This window comes from Bombus bifarius, unplaced genomic scaffold (genome assembly GCF_011952205.1).
Source record: "Bombus bifarius isolate JDL3187 unplaced genomic scaffold, Bbif_JDL3187 scf7180000009200, whole genome shotgun sequence".
In the NCBI taxonomy this organism is placed as follows: Eukaryota; Metazoa; Arthropoda; class Insecta; order Hymenoptera; family Apidae; genus Bombus; species Bombus bifarius.
Genome location: NW_022884965.1, coordinates 3,875,373 through 3,895,811, shown reverse-complemented (window position 1 = coordinate 3,895,811; position 20,439 = coordinate 3,875,373). Strand labels below are relative to the sequence as shown.

The 20,439-nt window shown below is 38.5% G+C and overlaps 1 protein-coding gene across 2 annotated transcripts in view; it reads left to right on the top strand.

The window, feature by feature from the left end:
- The window catches only part of LOC117214269, an 82,087-nt gene extending 62,087 nt beyond the window's left edge, over positions 1-20,000 (top strand). Inside the window, exons 7-10 of one of the 2 annotated variants that reach the window (XM_033460219.1) lie at positions 952-9,580; positions 9,683-10,746; positions 12,448-12,971; positions 14,825-20,000. In XM_033460219.1, the coding sequence (XP_033316110.1) occupies positions 952-9,580; positions 9,683-10,746; positions 12,448-12,971; positions 14,825-17,747 (13,140 nt within the window). In that variant the 3' untranslated portion in view covers positions 17,748-20,000. Of the gene's footprint in view, positions 1-951; positions 10,747-12,447; positions 12,972-14,824 lie in introns of both variants that reach the window. The other variant, XM_033460218.1, reaches the window with a different exon arrangement.
- The last annotated feature ends 439 nt before the right edge of the window (positions 20,001-20,439 follow it).

Genomic DNA, 20,439 nt, shown 5'->3' with positions numbered 1-20,439 from the left:
TTTGTCGAAGCAAGAACTATGACATTTGAAAAGTCTCGCTGGTTCCATCTAATTCGAATCGACCAGCCGTGGAACAAGCGCAGAATTTCCAGAGTGATTTTTATTAGGATAAGAGAAACATGTATAATGTTACGTATAGTGTTATTGATGTGGAATTGGGGTTTTAAGGATTTCACCACCAGGGATGGTGAGGATTTACGACACTTTAGAATTATACTGCTTTGTTCGTTAAAAAGCCTTTAGAAATTTTGTAAGAACTAGAAACACTTAGGATTGATTTTTAAGAGCACTGCTGGAGGTACTAATTTTAAAGGGTCACAGTACTGATGACACAGAATAGGAATTTTAGGGATTAGAACAGAGAATTTAGGATTGGTGAGTATTCATAATATTAAAGTTTGATGTTTTCTTCTTTTTCTTTTTATGCTGAGAGATACAAGAATTTGTTAAGATAAAAGTAGAAATCGTTAAGAGTTTTATTTGCTGGATACAAGCACTGTGGATTATAATGCGTTCAGTACAAAGATACAAGGATTTTGTTGAAGAATTTGTTGTTTTATTAAGAGGTGATTTATAAAAAAGATCTCGGACTTGATTATTCTAGTTAGTATTGAATTTTCAAACACTTCAGATTTAGAGGATTATTGAATCACAGACCTAAAAGAATACTTAGTTACTTCTTCAAACAAAAGAATCCACAAACCAAAAACTTCTTTGCTCAAAGTAAAGTAGCGAATCCCGTAGGGCTCAACTTAAATACACCATAATAATCCCCGTGACGTGTTGCTCAAGAAGCTTCCATAAATCACGGGAACAGTTGATTCCGTAGGTTGCACCAAAAAAAAAAAAAAAAAACTCCCCTAACTTTCCGTAGAGAGCACAGAAAAATACACTCACCGAGGTGCGCGCACACACACACACAATACCACGAAGGCTTTGCCATTTGTACAGGTGCAATCCAGAACGAGACCACGAATGGTCGGCGACAATTCCAGCGCCTCTCGAATGTCCCGGAACAAAGCTGCCCTGAGGAACAAGCTGCTGAAGAACGCGAAGTCGATCCAACGGAATCGCTGTCGGATCGACAACATCTCTGCCGTGATCGAGAGCGTGGTGAAGAACTACACTCCTGATGACAAGAATCCTGACGAAGGACGAAACGACAGCTCAGAGAAAAACGACTTGGAGAAAGAAACCAAAGAGAAACCGGCTGAAGGATCGTCTTCTATCAAAGAAGGCGATGTGCCAGACGGAAGGAGCAGTAGAACAAAGATGGTCAGAGGTCCCAGAGTGTTGGGTAAAAGGAGAAACGTGAAAACGAAAGAAGGAGCTGTGAAAAGCTTGGTCCAGGTAAAGAAAACAACTTTGAAGGCTAAAGCTAGAGCAGCTTTGAAGAGCCTGTCTGAGACGAAGGCAGAGACATCTAACGAGAGTACGAAGATATTAAAGAGTACCAAAGCTTCTCCTAAGAATGTGGAGAAGGAGGTAGATGTGGATGGAACAGAAGCTAGTCCAGGGGAAGCAAAGTCCCTCAGCCTAAAGAACAAGTTGTCCACTCAAACTACACCTAAGAGGAAGCGGCCGGTGGATCCTGTAGCCTCTTTGAACGCCTCCATCAAGGCAAAGTCACAGCTGAGGACCCAGGATGGAAAATTTGCCAGGAATCCTAACAAAGAGTCTCTGTCCCCTCAAAAGTCCCCTGAGATCAGGTGTCCTATTTCTGGTCGTTTAATAACCAAGATAAGGAGCAGCGAAACTAGTCCAGAGTCGTCGATCACTAGGTCCAAATTAAGAGCAGTTTCTAAGTGCAAGAATGGCGACCAGTTGCCGAAGAGAACAACCAGATTGTCTTCTGACAGCGACAAGATGCCGACGTTGGAGCCAGCTGTTCAAGTATCATCCAATTCTGAGGAATTTTCAGAAACTACTACGAATGACCTACCTATCCTATCTCCTGCTACGTCAGCTTCTAGCCAGGAAAAGATCCTGCGTGGCAAGAGTCTGACTAGCAAGTGTTTGAACCTGGAAGACAAGGAGAGTCCCAAGAAAGAGGAGAGTCAAGTTTCAGGAGAGAAAAGTGATGTTATGAGCAGTTTACAAGAAGAAGAGAAGGATCAGAAACAGGGTAAAGGCAGGAGAGCAAAAAATGAAACGAAGAATTTGAATAAGAGCGTGGAGAGCGTCGATACAAAGACTGAAGCTTCTAAGGAAGGCGCTAAAGGTGTAGTTAAAGAAAAATTCAAAAGGAAAAGTGCTCCTGCAAAGATTCTAAATGTGGAAGAGAAGAAAAATATGGTGAAGAATGCGGAAGAAGTAGGTCTGAAGAAAGAAGTGAGACAGAAAAAGGAAGAAGGAAAGTTGGAGACCAGGAGTAACGCTAAGGCGAAATTAGAGAAAGTTGTTGACGATGACAGCCCTATAAAGATACAGAACGTTCCCTTTGAGGTGAAGAAGTTGATAGGCTCAGACAATAAAGAGGACCTGCTAACCAAATTGGTTCTGACATCCAGGATTGCCACTTCCAAACGCTGTCTCAGGCAACCAATGTCTAAATTTAAATTCGATCAGACAAAGATCAAGCCGCGGAAGGATTTAGAACTGGAAAAAGGAAAGCTGGATTCAGGATCCATCTCAGACGCGTCTACGAACAAAGAGAAATTCGATGCGAAAAGAAGAAAATCGCTGAGGAACACGGATAGAAAGGACAAAACCGCTTCAAAAGATGAGAAAGTTTCAGATGAATCCAACAAGATCAAAGAAGCTGTGAACGAGATGAAAACAGCAGTCAAAAGACGGAGAAGCAGTAGTATGTCCAGTGAGATCAAATCATTGGTCAATTCCAGTCAGGCGTCTTTTGATGGTCAAACCAAGTCTGAAGTTGACATGACTGTCCAGGCTGCTGACAAGAGGCAAACTAGATGGTCGTTGTTGAATACTAGCGAAGCGGAGATCCAGAATGAACAGATAGACTTCAGCTTCAAGAAGAATACTTTTGGAAAGAGACGAGGTAGAGTTAAATCTAGCAATGAGACATCTGAAAAAAAGAACACTGATGTTTCTCAAACAAAAAATGAAGAAACTGGTAAAAATAATTCTTTTGAAGTTAATGATGAAGTCAATTCAATGGATCAGAACGAAGCAAATTCTGATGATAAAGAGGCCGTTTCAATAGGAGCAACGATAGATAGGCAAGAAGAAAGTGAGAAAATAACTAGAAATGAGAAAGAGCAACCCAAAGGATCTGATCCTTCAGAGAACAAAGAAACAACCAAGGTAACCGAGAATCTAAATCACTTACAGGTGGAAACGAGCAATTCCATGGACAGTGGCAAGGAAAATTCATTGGAAAGACCCGCACCAGTTCAAAAATTGAAAGTTGGTAGACCCAGGAAGTCCTGGGGACCCAGAAAAGAAAGAGCATCCAAAAGGTCTTTAAATAACGTAATTGGAATTCTTACAGAGGGCATGAACGTCCCTGTCGAGTCTCAGTCAAGTGTTTTGAGCATGCAGACTTCCTTGGATAGCGTGGACTCTAATGTACTTCCCCAGAATTCCACACCACAGACTGATGATGCCACTAGCAAGACTCAAAATTTAGATAAAAGTATTAAATCTTCTGAAGACACTGTTTTAGAAGCCACAAATGATCCTGATAAGTTAGTAGAGGAGATCTCTTGTGTTGAGAAGATTTCTGACGAAGATCTAAAGCAAGTTGAAGTTTTAGAAGCAGCTAGTAAGGACCTGAACTTGGACAAATCTGTAGAAAAGGTTCAGAAGGTTGAATCTCCCTCTAAAGACACCAAAGAACAGTCACCAGCTAATGACATTATTCTAGATCTGTCCAGAAGGAAACAGAAAGGAAAGGGATCGTTCTTAGAGAAAATAGTTTCAAAAATAGCTAAACAAAAGGATGCTTTATTAGAAGGTGAAGTTGGTTCTCTATTGGATACAGCTGCTGACGAACTTACTAGTATTTTGGACGAAGTTGGGCCTGGTTTATCAGAAAACACAGAGACTTCAAGCGAAGCGAAAGCGAAAACAAAAACAGAGAAGATTGGAGATACTAGACAGGAAACTATTAAAGAAGCGACTAGTGGGAGTTGTAAGGATAGTTTAGTTCCTAATAGTTTGAACAAAAGCTTGAAGAAAACAGATGTTACTGTAGAAAATGAAGAGATGGTTTCGAAAGAATTTTCCAAAGAGTTGCAGTCTAATGTAGAAAATTCTGACGAAAAAGAAATAAAAAATGAATCGAATATAAGTTCCAGTAGAAAAGTTGCCGATGAAGAGATTGAGATTACATTGCTGAGAGAAGATGAAAAGACTACTTCTTTAAAAGAAAGAGAAGCTTGTGCTAATGAGTCAAAAGTAGAGGAGGAAGCCGTTTCTATTGAAACGAGCCCTACTAAAAATGAAATTTCATTGCCTGTTTTGGAGATTCCAGTAAGTAATTCTGCAGATGTGTCTTTGTCAACTATGGAAGAGGAAAAGAAAAAATGTGAAGACGTAACTGAAGAAATCAAAGTGAAAAGAAAATCTAAGAAACGATCAGTGGAAATGAAGTCCCCAAAGAAGAATAAAAGGAAATCCTCCGAGCCAGCAGGGAATTTTGAGGAGAGTTCGATCTCTGAGGAACTGCATCTGGCTGACGTGATAAAGTTAATCGAAAAATCAAAGCAAGTGCCTTCTACCAAAGAAAATGTTCAAAACGACTTGTCTACTGAAGTTGATGCAGACAAGGTACCATGTGAGGAGAAAAGTATAAGTGAAAAAGCCGAAGCAAAGGATAATAGGATTGTTAATGATGTTAAGACAGCTGAAGACTCTGAAGAAAGTACTGAGAAGCTCAAGATAGATTCTAAGGAAAATTTAGAAGAACATGCAACAAATGAAGAGGACAAGCCAGAAGATGCACTTCAAGGTGTAAGTGTAACGAACAATAAGGAAGAAGTCCAAGTGACTAACGAAGAAAAGAATTCGATGGAAATAACTGGAAAGAGAAATTCCGTTACAGAGGCTGTGGATCGATATTTAGAAATTCAATCTCCAGTTAGAAGGTCCTCCAAGAGGAAATCGCAACAGGAAGAGAAAATAAGCCAAACCTCTGAAGAAGAAACGATGTTCAGAGTGGAGTCTACTGAAGTGACAGAATCTTCTGTAAACGAAATAGCATCTGAGAATAGCAGAGGACCCAGAAGGAAATCTTTCAGGACGAAATCCATGATTCAACCGAGAAACGACGAGAAGACTTCGAAGGAATCCGAAAGTAATCTTGTTCTCAGTATTAGCACCATTGTCCCAACTGAAAATCCTGAACTGCCTTTGGAAGAACCATCTGAAAAACGTGAAACTATGCAAAACGAAGTTCCAACGCAACAGGTAACGTTATTAGATAGCGTAGAACAGTTGAAAGAAGAAACAGAAGATTCTAGTTTCAAGAATACGGGGACTCGAGCAACAGATAAAGAAGAAGTCACTCAAAATCCTCCAGTGAATGATCAAAAAGAGTCACAGAAGATCGAAGAACCTATAGTTGTCCCCAAAGTGCCAAAGAAGCGTGGAAGAAAGAAGAAATGTTTGATAGTTGACCAGACACAGACACAAGGCACCGTTTCTCAAGAAAATTCTGACTCCAGGATGCACGCACAGACCGCAGCGCTTGAATCCACAACGACAAATCAACTTCCTCCTAGAAGATCCTTGAGGACGAGTAAACTCATCGAAGAAATTGAAGATCAGAGCAAGAATTCCAACGATCTGACTAGTTTACAAGTTTCTTCGGCAAGTCTGGAACCATTCAAGGTCCCAGAGGTAACCGAAGTGTTGCAGCACACAAAGAAAAGAACGTATAAGAGAAAGTCGATCATCGACGAGAATTTAGACACTCAGAGCAACTGTTCTCAACCAGAAACTGAAACAAGCAACGCAGAGTACCCAGAGGCGAGCAGAAGTTTTGCTGGAAAAGAGGAGCAGCCAGAAAGTTCTTGCCAGAGAAATTCTTCTGAAGGCAAAAAACGTAGCTTTAGGAGTTCGACTCGTGAACACGTAGACCTAGAAAGGTCTAGTTCTGCTGGTTCCATAGATCTAATTGGTAAAACCGAACAAATTAGTAGAACGAGATCTTCGAAGAGAAAACAACTGTCTTCTGAGGACTTGTCAGGCCAGGAAAGCCTAAATCAAAGAGTTGAGAGCGCAGATAATTTGTCAGAGACCTCATGCGTCAGTGATTTTAGTTATTTCAGAAAAAAACGTTATTCTAAGAAGAAGAAGCTTTACGAGTCTCGAGAAGACGTGCAAACAGATACCTCTGTGACCGACTCAGAATCTGTCGATACGGAGAAAAACATCCACAGAAGACAGAGTTTGAAAAGAAGAGCCAAGAAAAACATATCCTTCTTTGCTGAGTTCTATTTGATGGATGACTTCGATATCCCAATAGACATTGAGGATTGTATACCGCATCAAGAGACAGCAAAGAACGATGTTAGCCAGGAGTTACAACCAAAACCGTCGACTGAGCAAGAGAAACCGGTTGAGGAAGTCATCTCGGACGAAGTTTTTGATGAAAAACCGGAAGAGAGTGTTGAAAAACAAGAGGAAGAGGTAGTTGAAAATTCTAAAACGCCGATCGACGAGGAAGAAGGCGAGGAATACGAAGACGACGAACTGAAAAACGAAGATAAGGTGGACACGAAGCTGGATGGTCTCTCCCAAGTTCAGGATGACTTTCAGCCAAAGAAGAGAACAGCAGGCAATTACGTGGTAGTTCATAAGAAGACAGGTGAAATTCTAATCGTGGAGAAGAGGAAGAAGTTGACGAAGGAGGCTGCCAGATTTTTCTGCGATGTTTGTACTACCAGCTTCACCAGGAAGAGCTCTCTAAAGAAGCACAATCAGTCTCAGTCTCATTTACTTCAAATGGCCAAATCTAAGAAAGACAGAACATGTATGGAGGACGCTGAAAATATGGAAGATGTTGGTCAAAATGATACTTCTAGTGACGAAAATAGAGTTGAATCAGCTGATGAAGCTATGAATGTGTCTTTAGAGCTGAAGGATGACCAGAAAGAGGCTAATCCTTCCGAATCCATCATTACTCAGAAAGATTTAGAACCAGTTAAGACTGATCCTTGCTATAACAATCAACTCGAACAGGATTCTTTGACGGATTCTCAGACCACCCATCAACACATCCTTGAAGATGAACTATTGGATGAAGAAATTTGTAAGATCACTGAAAATATGAGCCATGATGAGTATGTTCTCACTGATCAAGTGACTCCTGAGCCAGAATCCACATCGACGCCTATAAAAATGCAGATCAAGAAGGTGGAGGACGCTGGAAAGAAGAAGAAACATGAAAAGAAGAAAGAAAAAAGTAAGAAGAAAAGCTTGATCGATGAACAAATTATTTTAGATAATTCTGAGTTGGAAAATTCAGCCGATTCGACGTTGGTAACTGTCCTGGGTGAGAATATGTCCATTAAAATTGCAAAGTCTTCGCACTTGAATAAAGCAAAGTCTAATTTGGATTATAAGGATGTTTCAGAAAGTTTATCTGAAGATCCTGCCGTGAGCAATTCAGAATCAAAAACCGATACTCCAAGAGTGAAAGAAGATGATTTCAAAGAACAGTGTTCAGATTGTGGTCCCAGGCTGCAGGAAAACCAGGATATGGATATGGAAATAAAAGATGCTCTGCTGCGGACAGAAGAAAACAAAATCGTGGAGAAAGATAGTATATATAAATTAGATTCCGAGGAAAAGGCTGAGGATCTTTCGAGAGATAAGTTAAACGATAGAGATAATGAAGAAAATCGGTTACATGAACGTTTGAGTCTGAAGTTTACCATAAACAAACGCAGCATAGAAATCTGTAAAGAAGTTGATTCTGAGAACAATAAAAGCTACGAGTTAGACTATTCAAGCACATTTAATAAGGAATCTGAAGATGTTAATTGCAATTCTGAGAAAAACTATGAAAGTGCATGCAGTATACAAGTTGAGTCAGTTAAAAATTTTAATTACTCCAAACCAGAAATACAGGAATTTAATCAACGCTTGAATTCAAGCTTGTGCAAGGATCAAAAAGCAGAAAGAAGGAGTTTTGAAGGTATTGATGAGTTGGAATCTTCTAAAGTACAAAACCTTGAAGGAGAAAGTATGAAAATGATGTATGATAACGAGAGTGAACTGGTCAAAACACAACGCCATGGTAAATCCAAGAAAGGCCGGGCTAAAAAACATTTTGAAAAAACAGAAAACAGTTCGGAAGATAAAACTATTAAAAGTTCTTCCAAATCTAAAGATGATCAGAATAAATTAGTGTTCAATGATGTGGCCAAACTTTCAGAGACCACAGATGATCAAAAATCACTCGATTATGCTGAAACATTTGATATTAATGAAAAGTTAGAGCGTTTAGTACCTGATTCACAATTGGAAGATAATTCTGCTAAAAGTGATGGTATAGTTATCTCTGCAACATTAGAAAATGAAGATGATCATGAATCTAATGAATTACAGATTGTTGAGGAGTTAGAAATCGATAAATTTTATCCTGAGCCAGAATCTTTGGAAGAAACAGATTTGAAACAGTTAGTACAGGAACAACGAGTTTCTGAGAAGAGAATTGAATTATTAGAGGACAAAATCAAGTATTTTCAGTCAGTGGATGATGATGAAGTTTCGTCATCCTCAAGTCTAGCTGACAAACCTTTGTCTCAAATTTTATTTGAAAGAGAAGAAAAATTGGAGATATATAAAGAGCAAACAAAGGAACGAGAGTCTTCCACGACATTCCCGAAGGATTCTGACAACGAGCCAAAACCTGAAGAGAAACAAGAAGTCGAGAATAGCGACCCTAAAGCCACCAAATCTGATATAGATGATAATTCTTTAGACACAAATGAATTAATTGGCAACCAAAACTCTGACAAAAATTTGAATACCAATGACGAACAAGCAGAGCAGCAGATTGCATCAGAGGAAGAATGTGAGCCAGAAGCATCGAAAACAGCGGAGGATTCTGACAAGGACTCCAAGATTTCATCAGAGTCTGAGAACAGCGAGGCAATTTCATCAATAATTGGTAGTGGTCGAAAATCAAGCACCAGTGATCGTCAAAATCCGAGCAAAAAGGTGTCCAGGAGCCACAAATACTCTAACAAGGACAACTACAGGAAATCCAGAGGCAAGAAGTCTTCTATAAGGAACAAGATCGCCGATTTGACCAGTGAAAGCGACGACAGTGAAAATGAGGACAAAATTGAATCACAAAACAAGAGCAAAATCGTGAAGAGCGTGTTTGGCAGAGTTTTTGGCGGTGAGAAGACAGACAAAGTTAAGGAGGTACTGAACGACTGGGTGTCCAAGTCAGAAGACGATTCAGATCTCTCCAGAACAGGCTTCAGATCTTCCAGTTCCAGCGAAGGAAAGACTAAAGACTCAGGCGACAAGAAAAGACACTCAGTTTCATCCTCTATACCTTCTAGTCCCAAGAAACGTTCTGGAAAAAGATCCAAGAAGAGCTCTTCTTCGGACAGAGCCAAGGAGAGAAATCTAACCTATGAGAACCAAGGTGAGCATCGATCTAGAAAACACACAAAATCAAAGAACAGCTCCAATATTAAGAAAACACATGATGCAGAAGCTTCAAATAATTACTTCTTATTGTTACCAGCAACCAAGTGCAGACTCAGCAAGAAGAGAGCAGAAGAATTAATTTCTAGGACCTTTGAGGACGATTTTACTGACGTCAATGCTGACAAGAGCCAGAAAGCAGTGAAACACAAGGAGCCAAATTATGGACTGAGGAATCAAGGCAAGCCTGACTTGACGATCAAAGACAGTGGCTATGGGTCCCTCAACTATGACGAAGATTCTTCCAAAGTGGTGCCTTTGGAAGATGCCATAGAAGAAGACGATCAGAAAGCGATCAAGAAGAGAAAGCTGACAGGTTTTAGAAAAAGTAAAGGTAGAAACGAAGAGGAAGATTGGAGAGATCTGGTGGTAGAGAAAAGAGTTTCGAAGAATCCTAAGGAGTCAGGCGACGAGGAGGACAATTTCACCAAGGTTCATCTTGAGAGAGACTCCTTCACTAGCCGAATGTCTGTTGATCTGGAATCTTCTCAAAGTTGCAGCAGTCTAGCACCCAGTAGCGTGAGGAACAGGTCTCCAAGTATGGATAGAAACTCGCAGACCACTAGAGATTCTGACATAGACGGTGAAGAAGACGAGGACATGGGCCACAGGCGAATTTCTCCCTTGTTCTGTGGAACACCTAGAAGTTCCATAGAGACCAGCTCCAACAGTGAAAATGAAGAAGAAGAGGAAAATTTGGCTACCAACGAGGCTGCAACTAGGAAAAGAAGCTCCAGCGAGTTCTCTGGTGAGAAAATCGTCATTAGATCACCCTCTTCGAGCCACAAGAGCGAAGTAGTCACTATTGCACCCACTGACGCGATAGAGGACAACGCTCTGGATGTTCCTCAAGAGATTGAGACCACGAAGCCTAGACAGGGCAAAGTTCTGAACTTCGACGAGGAGCTGTTTGTCGAGTGTTGCTCCAGGTTGAAAGCCACCACTGAGAATGAGCTTAGGGGAGCTAAAAAGATCAAACTGGATCACAACGAAGGTTACCATAGGAAGGATGAGCAGCAGCAAGGGTTCAGGGGACCCAGGGATCGGTGGAGAGACGTCGAAAGCCAGAACAGCCTGGGAAGTCTTTTGGAATCCGTGAACCAGGTGAGTATTTCGTTAGATTAATTGAAATTTTGCATGCTTCTTCGGATATTTCAGATATAATAAAGGTATTAGGATCTATAGGAGGGCAGATTTGGCTTTGTTTGAGTATCTGTGCTGAATTGATAAATTTAAAGAAATGGCGAATTAACATATTTTATTAAAGTATCTTGATTCTTATTTTAATTGCAATATTTTTTCTTTCTGTGTATTCTGCATGTTTTTCTCAATAGATCTTTCTTATCAGCTGCCGATAACGCTGATTAAATCAGCTAATTAAAAAAATCGATATTGCTAAAAAATTAATTTGGAACAGTACGGTAAGTTGATAGCTTTTTGAAGGTATAAATAATTTATTTACTATTGTTTAAGATATATGATTCACTACTTCATTGATAAGCCTACACTTTGCATGCACTATTCTCTTTCTTACTTTTCTTTTTATTATTCGCTTGGCTTGGCGATCTTATATTATGTAGTAGCTGAAAAAGTTCAACTTTCAGCTCAGTCTGCAGTTCTCAGTTTCTTTTGTACATGCTTACAGAATGTTTATTTGTAGGGGTGTTTTCTAAACATAAATAATAAGTAAATTCAATGAAATAACAATTATTACACAAACTACAAAGATATTAATGATATATTAATATGTGTACAAAAATATTAAATTATTATTAAATTTCTTTTTAAAACGGGATATGACACTGTAGCATTAAATTTAATATCACAGTCATTTTAGGATAAAATTGGTACGTAAATATTTCAGAATTAAGATAAACTGGATTACACCCTTACACGAAATTCTCAGAAGGGAATACTCTATACATTATTGTGGTAATGTTTGCAGGACCTATGAACCAGCTTTATACAGACAATGTCTCTCAGTATGCATGCAAAAGGTAGTTCTCTCATTCCTTCGACATTTCTTAGTGTGTATGGTAATTCCGAAACTTGTCCCTTCAGATATGATGTTTTTTAATGTCTTGGATATAAAAATGCAAGTAACCAATGCTGAGCACTATTACTAAATATCTCTAATCATTGTACAAATTTTTATCCTATCTTCAAATGCATTATATCTTTCCTAAAATTCATTTTTCTCTGCAAAATCTCTATTTTTTTAATAGAAAAAGGTTCAGCTTGGCGTTAATAACACTACCTATTCATATTAACGTTATTTGCACAAGAATGAAATTTCCACATCCTCTATCCTCACTAACAACTTTCCTAACTAAACCAATTTTTGAAAGAAATTTTATCTATTAGTAGATTTAATTTTACTGATCAATGTGTTATCCTCTGATAGTATCTGGAGCATATTGCTGAAAATTATGCTCTAATTGCTGCAAAGTAGCCCATTTCAAATTCCAAAATAGTTGGTTAATCTTCAATCCTCTGTGTCTCACTTTTAGGTCCAACAGCTTCACTTTTGATCAGTTAAACAGTAGATTCTTTGTACTGGCCTTCTTTGTAACCATAAATAATAGCTTCCTGATTATTCTCTGGACATTCAGATAGCCATTCTCTAGCTTTAGATATCTAATCAAGGCCAGCAAAATACTCTTAGTCTCACAGCGTTTTCAAATGGTCGACTCTGCAAGCAAGCATCTAGTAGAAAGCAGAAACTATCATAGGGTACCCAGATTCTCATACAAAGAGCATCCAGAATTCTTCCAAGTGATCATTCACCAATCTGCTCTATTGCAGCTACTGGGTGAAGAGATGTACAGCACCAGAGAAAGGGACTACCCAAAACGGGGTTGCAGAAACTTACGAAGCGAGCATTCCAGCAGATCAGCCAGCCCCGACATGTCCAGAGTTGACAATCTAGGCTACGAGGACAGTCTGGACGTTGCATTTGAGCACAACAACAAACTCAGGGACAAGATCCAGCAACGCATGAGAGAGTCTGAAAACCTGATAGCCAGCACGTTTGGTCAGAAAAACAGTAATGAGATTATACGCGGGGAACATCCGTCGAAGAACAACGAACATGACATGCTGAGGAACTCGTACTCCTCTCTGCAGGATCAGAGACATTTGTCTGGTACAAATTTGTCCAATGGAGGCTACAATGAGTCTTTGCATGTTAGAGGACTACAGGAGGAGCATGGTGCAAAGATGAACCTGGATTCTTCAGAACTTAAGAGCAAAATGAATTCTTCTCTGGGTGGCTTATTGGACAAGGCGTTATCCAATTTGCTGCACAGCAACGAAAAACATGATCACAAGTGAGTAATTTGTCAAGAACATGAAAGCTGCCAATAATTCTGGTTACGGTTAATTAATGAATTGTGAATATTCGTGCATTTATGAAAGATTGACAAATGCAAAAATACACAGAATGTATATAATGGGAGAATTTTGTTTACCTGAGTCCAAAAGACTCCATACAATAGGAATTCACTGATTTTTTGTTCCATTACGTGTCAGACGATTATTTTATATACAAAAATAAATGAAAAATTAAATTCTACGTTAACATTGACTGTTAATGGATGCAAGTAAATAGAATATTCGTTGAGTTTTTTAACGATGTTCATCGGCGCTTACAGTAGCAATTATTGGCCTTTTCGTGTTTCGTTTTTCGAACCGATACTCGATAGGATTTTTACAACATATTTAAAGCAGTCTCACAATCGTTTTATAGAGAAAGGAGATTTCAGAACGATGTCGAGCAGCCAGTGAATCGTTCGTTATACCTACATACATACATCGAATGAAGTGTCTATCTTTTGCAGCAAAAATTGCAATTCATACAGTAGATCGAATATCAAAGCCAGTTTTTCATTTCCACACCTGTTGATTGCGCCTTTGAACGACCACGTTATAATTCCTTGTTTTTGTCCGACGAATCATCGATACGTCATTGCTGCCATTGTGGAATTCCTCTGAACGTCGATGAACATTATACCGAATCCTCCTTTTGTCGCCCAACAATAGCCTCCTTGTGCTTTTGCCACATTATACATTCGATCTCGAACGATTCCTTAAACGTCCTTAAGATCACGAATTTTTAAAGATATAAGAATTTCATTATATACATATTATTGAACATATTTACAGATAACAAAATTTGCAATAGGTAGCTTCCACTTAATAAGCTCTAATTCGCCAACTCTAAAATTAAGAAGTTTTTAAGAATTCCTAAATATCTAAATTTTCTAAATTTCAAATTTTAGAATTGTTTAACTTTTAAACACCTAATTCTCTAAAATTTAAAGAATCCTACATACCAAGAGTTCCACTAACACGAGCTACCAAATTTCATCGTTATACCGCTGAAATCTTTGAAACCGTCAAGAGTCTCTAGCCAAGTGTCGAAGCAGCATGATATCTGTAAATTACAAGACACCGGTGTCTCGTTGAATGGTTCCCTATTCGTTCCTGTTAAGTATTGATCTGAGCCTGTCACTCCACCCACCAACGGCGAGGTATCTCCACATAACAACGTTGGGAATATACGTTCTGATGTTCGTTATTTGGCCAAACAACGATTCAGAGTCGATGGAAACTCCGGCTGAAAGTGCATTTCTCTTGCTAGCCTGGCTTGGCCGTTCCCTGGTTCGGAATAGGAAACGTGCAAGGATAAATATGTTCCAGGTGGCTGTAAATCTATTGCCATATAATAGTCATGTTGATATATGGCTCGATTCTTGCGTGTAATAAATGAGACTGGATTTTGAGACAGGATTTATCCTATAAAAATTTTCATGTGTCAGTTTACTGGGTTTATGAACTAGTATGACACTCAGTTAAGATATTCAAATGGGAACCTTTAATAAAAATATTATCAAAAGGAAACTTAATAGAAGAGTATTAATTACTGACGTTCAATCTGAACAAATATTTAGATTTGCTGTAAATTAATGTTGTCAAATTTATTTTCTAAATTATATAATAACAAATATGTAATATAGCATATTAAATTAGTAATATAGCCTTTATTAAATTAGGTATCAAATTTACTTACATTTATACACTTACTACAAAACCATTTCATCCGCAATCCTTATCATCCGAATTACGTATCATTGTAATTTCGCTTTTTCTAACCTAATATTCAAAATCATTCTGTGTACAGTGGATCCACGCCGATGAAGGTTCTAGCGGAGCTAGCGTGTGCCAGAGCCCCAACATCTACATCCGGGGACGTAGCATCTCAAGAATCTGTTCAATCTGTAAAAACTACTCCACTAAACAAAGATGCACCTCTGGAACCAAATCCCATAACCATGTCCAAAGATCTCCAGAAGAAGTCCAGGAACCCCATCAAGGAGCTCTTTGAAAGAAAGAAAGAGATGAATGAAAGAAAACAACAAGAAAAGTCAAAAACAGAAGCAGCTCTCAGAGAACTGAATGTTCACAGACAAAGGAAGACTAAAAAGACGAAGAAGCACCAGAACTTCCCTCTGATTCGACGTAATGAGCATGGCGGCTTGGCCGAAAGGAAGAAACGCCGTGATGGCTTTGAAAGAAAAGATGAGTTCGTGTCAGATAGAATTAAAGATGTCTATGAGTTCGACGAGGAGGAAAGTCAGATAGAGCCTAACTTGGGTAGTGTGATGTCTTACAGGAGTAGGCCAGGCTATGAAGTGAGCTGCTTGAAAACTAAAGAGGTGGACGTGGCTGGATTAATGTCTAAGGCCATTGGAGATACTCTAGAGAATGGAAAAACTGGCGATGCCCTAAGTACCAGACTCGAATCTATGATTGATAGGAAATTTAAGGAGTTAGAGAAGTTTGCCCCAAAGACGAAAGGCGCTCTGAAATCCTTCCAGAGTGAGGATCAACAGAGACAAATCACTGGACCCATGGATGAGTTCGTGGAAAGAAAACCAACGAAAACTAAAAGGCCTATGGAGCAATCTTTGAAGCATTCCAAACTGAAAAAGAGGAACAAGAATCCTAAAAAGAAGACTAGGAATGCTTGGTACGAGAATGACAGCTCTGATGAGTATAGAACTGCCGTGAAGACTGAGGATGTTGGTGTAGGTATTTCAAAGAGTCAAAGAACGTGTTCAAAAGGGAAGCAAAATATTTTCGCAGAGTTATACACCTCCTCGGAGAGTGAGTATGAAAATGGAGACGCGGACTACGAGTCCAGAAGGCAAAGGAGAGTGAAGAAGAGCAGCAAGAAGACAACAGAATTGGAAAACGTGGAACAGATTCAAAAATTAGTTAACAAATACTCCTCTGATAACGAAGATCACGTAGACGATTGGAGAAGCCAGGATTTAAAGAACGACACTCCCAAACATGATTGTGATAATAAAAAATCTGAATCGGAGATGTCCGATCATCCTCTGATTATTGATGAGAGAAAAGATCTGGATGAACCGAGGAATAGCGACGACGAAACTGAGAATCAGTATGAGAGAAATTTTGAAATGGATGACCTATATAGAGAAGACAGTTCTATTGTTGAATCAGACGTGGAAGACTCGGCTCCCGTAGAACCACCAAAGATCGCAGAAGAGTTCAAGGTAAAGAGCCCAAGTTTGCCAGGGGAGAAGACTGATGCCAAGACAGATTACACGCAGGAAAGTGAGCGCGAGCTGATCCCATTAGAGGAAGCTTTGGACCTTCTAGATCAAGCTGACAATGAGAACTCCCTAAGTGCAAGATACGGTGAAGCAATCAGGCCTGCTAAGCCCGAGGAGCATATCAATCCAGTGATGACAACAGAACCTGAGAATGAAACATTCAATCCTATTGAGGATTCTGATCCTCTGCCAGCGGCAAAGTCTCCTACTCCTATAGAGGAACAAGAGGAGGAGCCTGACAATGATCTTTTAGCCTTACCAGAAAAGTTGTCAAGTAACGAAAAACCACAAAAGGAATCCGAGAATCTTCCACTGCATGTGTTCCTGAGCAGAAAGGTGCAGGAGTCGAAGAAAAAGAAGGAGCAACAGTTGAAGAAAATGCAGGAAGAACAAGAAAGGATACTAATGGACTTCCAGCCCACCAGGAGACAGAGAAAATGCGCTATCGGAAAACAAGGATTATTAGCAGAGATCAGTAGCTCTGATGAAGAAATAAGTCCAAAGGATAGGAAAATGAGTGATAAGTCAGATCATGATAAGCCAAGGAAACAAAAGAGGGAGTCAAAGGAGAAGAGGAAAGAGAGGTATATAGAGAAGAAGCATGAACAAATGATAGCCAAAGAACAAAAAGCCATAGAGGAGGAGATCCTGAGAGAGGTTGGAAAGAAGAAGGAGTCCCTTGCACAGAATATTACAGATGCAAAAAATACTGTAGACATAAATGGTACAAAGAAAGCAGAGAACACTGAGTTAACAGAAAACAAAATGCCCCAAGAAGCAGCACAGAAAAAGAAACATCAAACTAAGGAGAAACAAAAAAAGCAGGCCAAGACAGATGAAGATATGTTTGCCAAGAATAATCATGAAGGACTTAGTGATTTAGAGAATAATTGCAACAAGTCCACGTTGATGGAAACCAATCATGAAATTGGAAATAATCAAGAGTCTCTTGTGAAACAGAAGAAATACTCCAAGTCTCCAACAAAGCCAAAAAAGGCCTCAAAATCAGACCAGAAAATCACAGCAGGTAGGAAGAACAAAAACTCTAACACTGATAGGAAGAATAGAGCAGATTCAAAGGGATCAAAAGACAAAGAACGTAGATCCTCGAGTGGTAAGCGAGATTCTGATGATGAGGAATTAAAGACAACCAAATCCTGGAATAAAGTCGAAGAAGGAGTTGGAGTAGCCATTGGTCGACGAAAAAGGGCAGCTGCCAATCAACTGTACTATTGGTCCAGTTCTAGTGATGAAGAGGAGATGCTGGAAGTGGTTCCCGCAGTTGAAGAGGAAGAAGATGATCGTCAAGAGCAACATGGTTGGATCGTCGGTGACTCGCATAAGAGGATGATTACCATGCTTGCTATGGAAAAACAGTTAAAGGAGAAACGAAGGAGGAGTGAGGATGAATTTGAGCCTGGCAGGACGAAGAGTAAAAAACACAGAAACAGCACCTCTTGATACGTGTTTCATGACTAGGTCCATAACTAGGATGAATTACAAGAGCAACAGTTTTTGACTGACTAGAAACAGGATGAGGAATACAGAGTTCCTTTTTTCAGAGCCAGCCAGTGTAGTTGGATATCTCACAGAATCTAGGTGATCAGCATGTGTTTTATAATCAGGTTCACATATACAGTTATAAGAAGCTTCTGAGGAGTATGGTGACATTTGTAACATGTGGAAATGAAGAAGTACACTGAGGAGAGAGAGAAAGGCAGACGAAGAGGCAACTTTTGATACGCATTTCATCACTATTTTTCCCAAATGACTCTGAAGAGAGTACATCATTGTTTTTCTAAAGGACTTAGAAGTGGATTCAGAAGAACTGGATTTTCTTAATAACGCATTGCAGAATGACAGTCGAGATAATTAGAAGAAAGACTTTTCTAACCAGAAATAGCGTAATCGGATCTTTTGATACTAGTCTTAGGCTCGCGAGTGAATGAGACAGGATAGGTTTTCATTAAGGTAGCTAAAGGAACGTTAGATAGTAATGTAAATCTGAGTCAGCGAATTTCTGTCTTTTGTTGAGAAAACAACAACGAAGAGACAGTTTGTAATCGGTTTATGAAGAATGTAGAAATGTATCTTGAGCGAGAGTTTTAGAATTGAAGCAATTAGGGGAGAGACTATATCTTATAACCTAGAAGAGTCAGAACTATAGTTGTTCATATTTCCTCCTTATTTTTTTTCAAGTATACGAGATAACGCGAAGATTTAGTTTCTTTTTTTTTTCTTTCCTCTTTCTTTTATTTTCTTATAGTTGATGCTCTTTATAGTTTGTAGAACGTAGTGCTGCAAACGTTCAATAATCGACGCTTATTTGTTCCATCGAGTACGGTGGATGTAATGTGACCTACTGCCAGAAGAAATTCCGATTTCTTTCGGTCATATATATTGTTATATAGTAACGTGAATCGAAATGACGAGTGTGTGTCAAGTTTTTTGAAACAATGGGAAATAGGTCACGTGTTGTAATCAAGGTGTGTAAGAAGAAAAAAGCAAAATGGCAACCTGTACATAGCTTGGCATTAATAATAATAACAATGATAATAGTAATAATAATAATAACACTAATAATAATAACACTAATAATAATAATAGTAATAATTAAAAAAGGCTAGCTGGTATTATGTTAAAAATATAATAATTCCATGCCCTTATAAATATTATAAATATAATCTAATTTAGACTGAATGTGAGTAAATAGCGAACATTAAAAGAAATTGAAAAAAATAATTAAGAGCACCTTTAGACAATACTAGGGACATTTGTAATGTTTTAGTTAAAGTAGCAGATATTTAGGTGATGAGAAACGAATTAAAAGGGAGATTAAGATTAATCAGGCGAAAAAAAAATATTAGAAGGAAGAAAAATGTCATACATTGATTTAATTTATTAAAAAGGACGATGTAAACTGGGGTCCAATCGAGTAGCGTGCTTTTGCCGGCTTCTTGTGATTCGTACATATCGCGGTAGTCGAAAAAGGGAAGGTGGATAAAGAAGAAATCTGTAATGTCGGCTGTTTTTTGTCGCCCGGCATGTTTTTCCAGAATTGCCCGAATAGATATCCATTTTCGAAGGAGCTTTAGCGCAGTTTAGTCGTTTAATATGTGAAATCTTTGTTCTTTTTTCTCATTCGAATGCCTTCGAATATTACACCCCGCCCCCCCCCCTCTAGATCTCATATCGCGGCATCAACGATGATCGAATGATGATCGTTACGTATTTAAGAGTAAAAGCTTATAAATGATAACGGAACGGTAGAAAAAGAACTTTCCTTTCATACGCCTAGTTGATGCACATAATTCTAAGTACGTAGAATTTCATATGAATATATATATATATACATATATATATTCGGGACAAAAGATTATATATATATAAATATGAACATATAAAAATATGAGAAGATAATTGAATGTATAACAGAAACGATTAAAACAAAAAGCAGAAAAAAATAATGACATAGACTTTAATGTAAATGTACTGCCATAATCATATTATTATACGAGAGCCTATGCGAATAGATATATTATTATTATTCCTATAAAGACGAACAACCGGAGAAACAACAGCGACATGATGGCTAGCACAAAACAAAACTAGACAACAATCCAATTGTAAATAGAGCATATTTTCAATGTGTCTGGAAAAGTATGTTTTGTAATATAAGGATTGCAAAGGAAAAATAAAATTATTAAAGAATCATTTCTGCGTTACTGCATATTGTGGAAAAGCGAAGAACCTCTGTTATTATATAAAAGTAACGCTTCCTTTATGGGAGCAAAAAATACAATGTGTCCATTGTACCTTGCATGTACAGAATACCTAAAAATTTACGAGAAATCGAAAAAAGGTGATAAATGAAAAATTAGTAGAATTTTTTTATCAATATATCTTCAATGCTAACAGAGTACTCAGTGTGTAAATTAATTACTCCTTTAAAAAATGTATCGCAAAAAATTTCAATTTAAATTTGTTTTTCGTAAAATAACGAAAAACTCGAAGCCTGAAAATTAACAATTTTATAACATTTGTAAAAAGCTCTGAAAGTTTTATTCGATTGGTCGATTTTGAATTCTAAATTTATATCTGTGAAAAACGCGGGCTGAAGTCAAATACATTCACGACTGTGCATATAGATAAC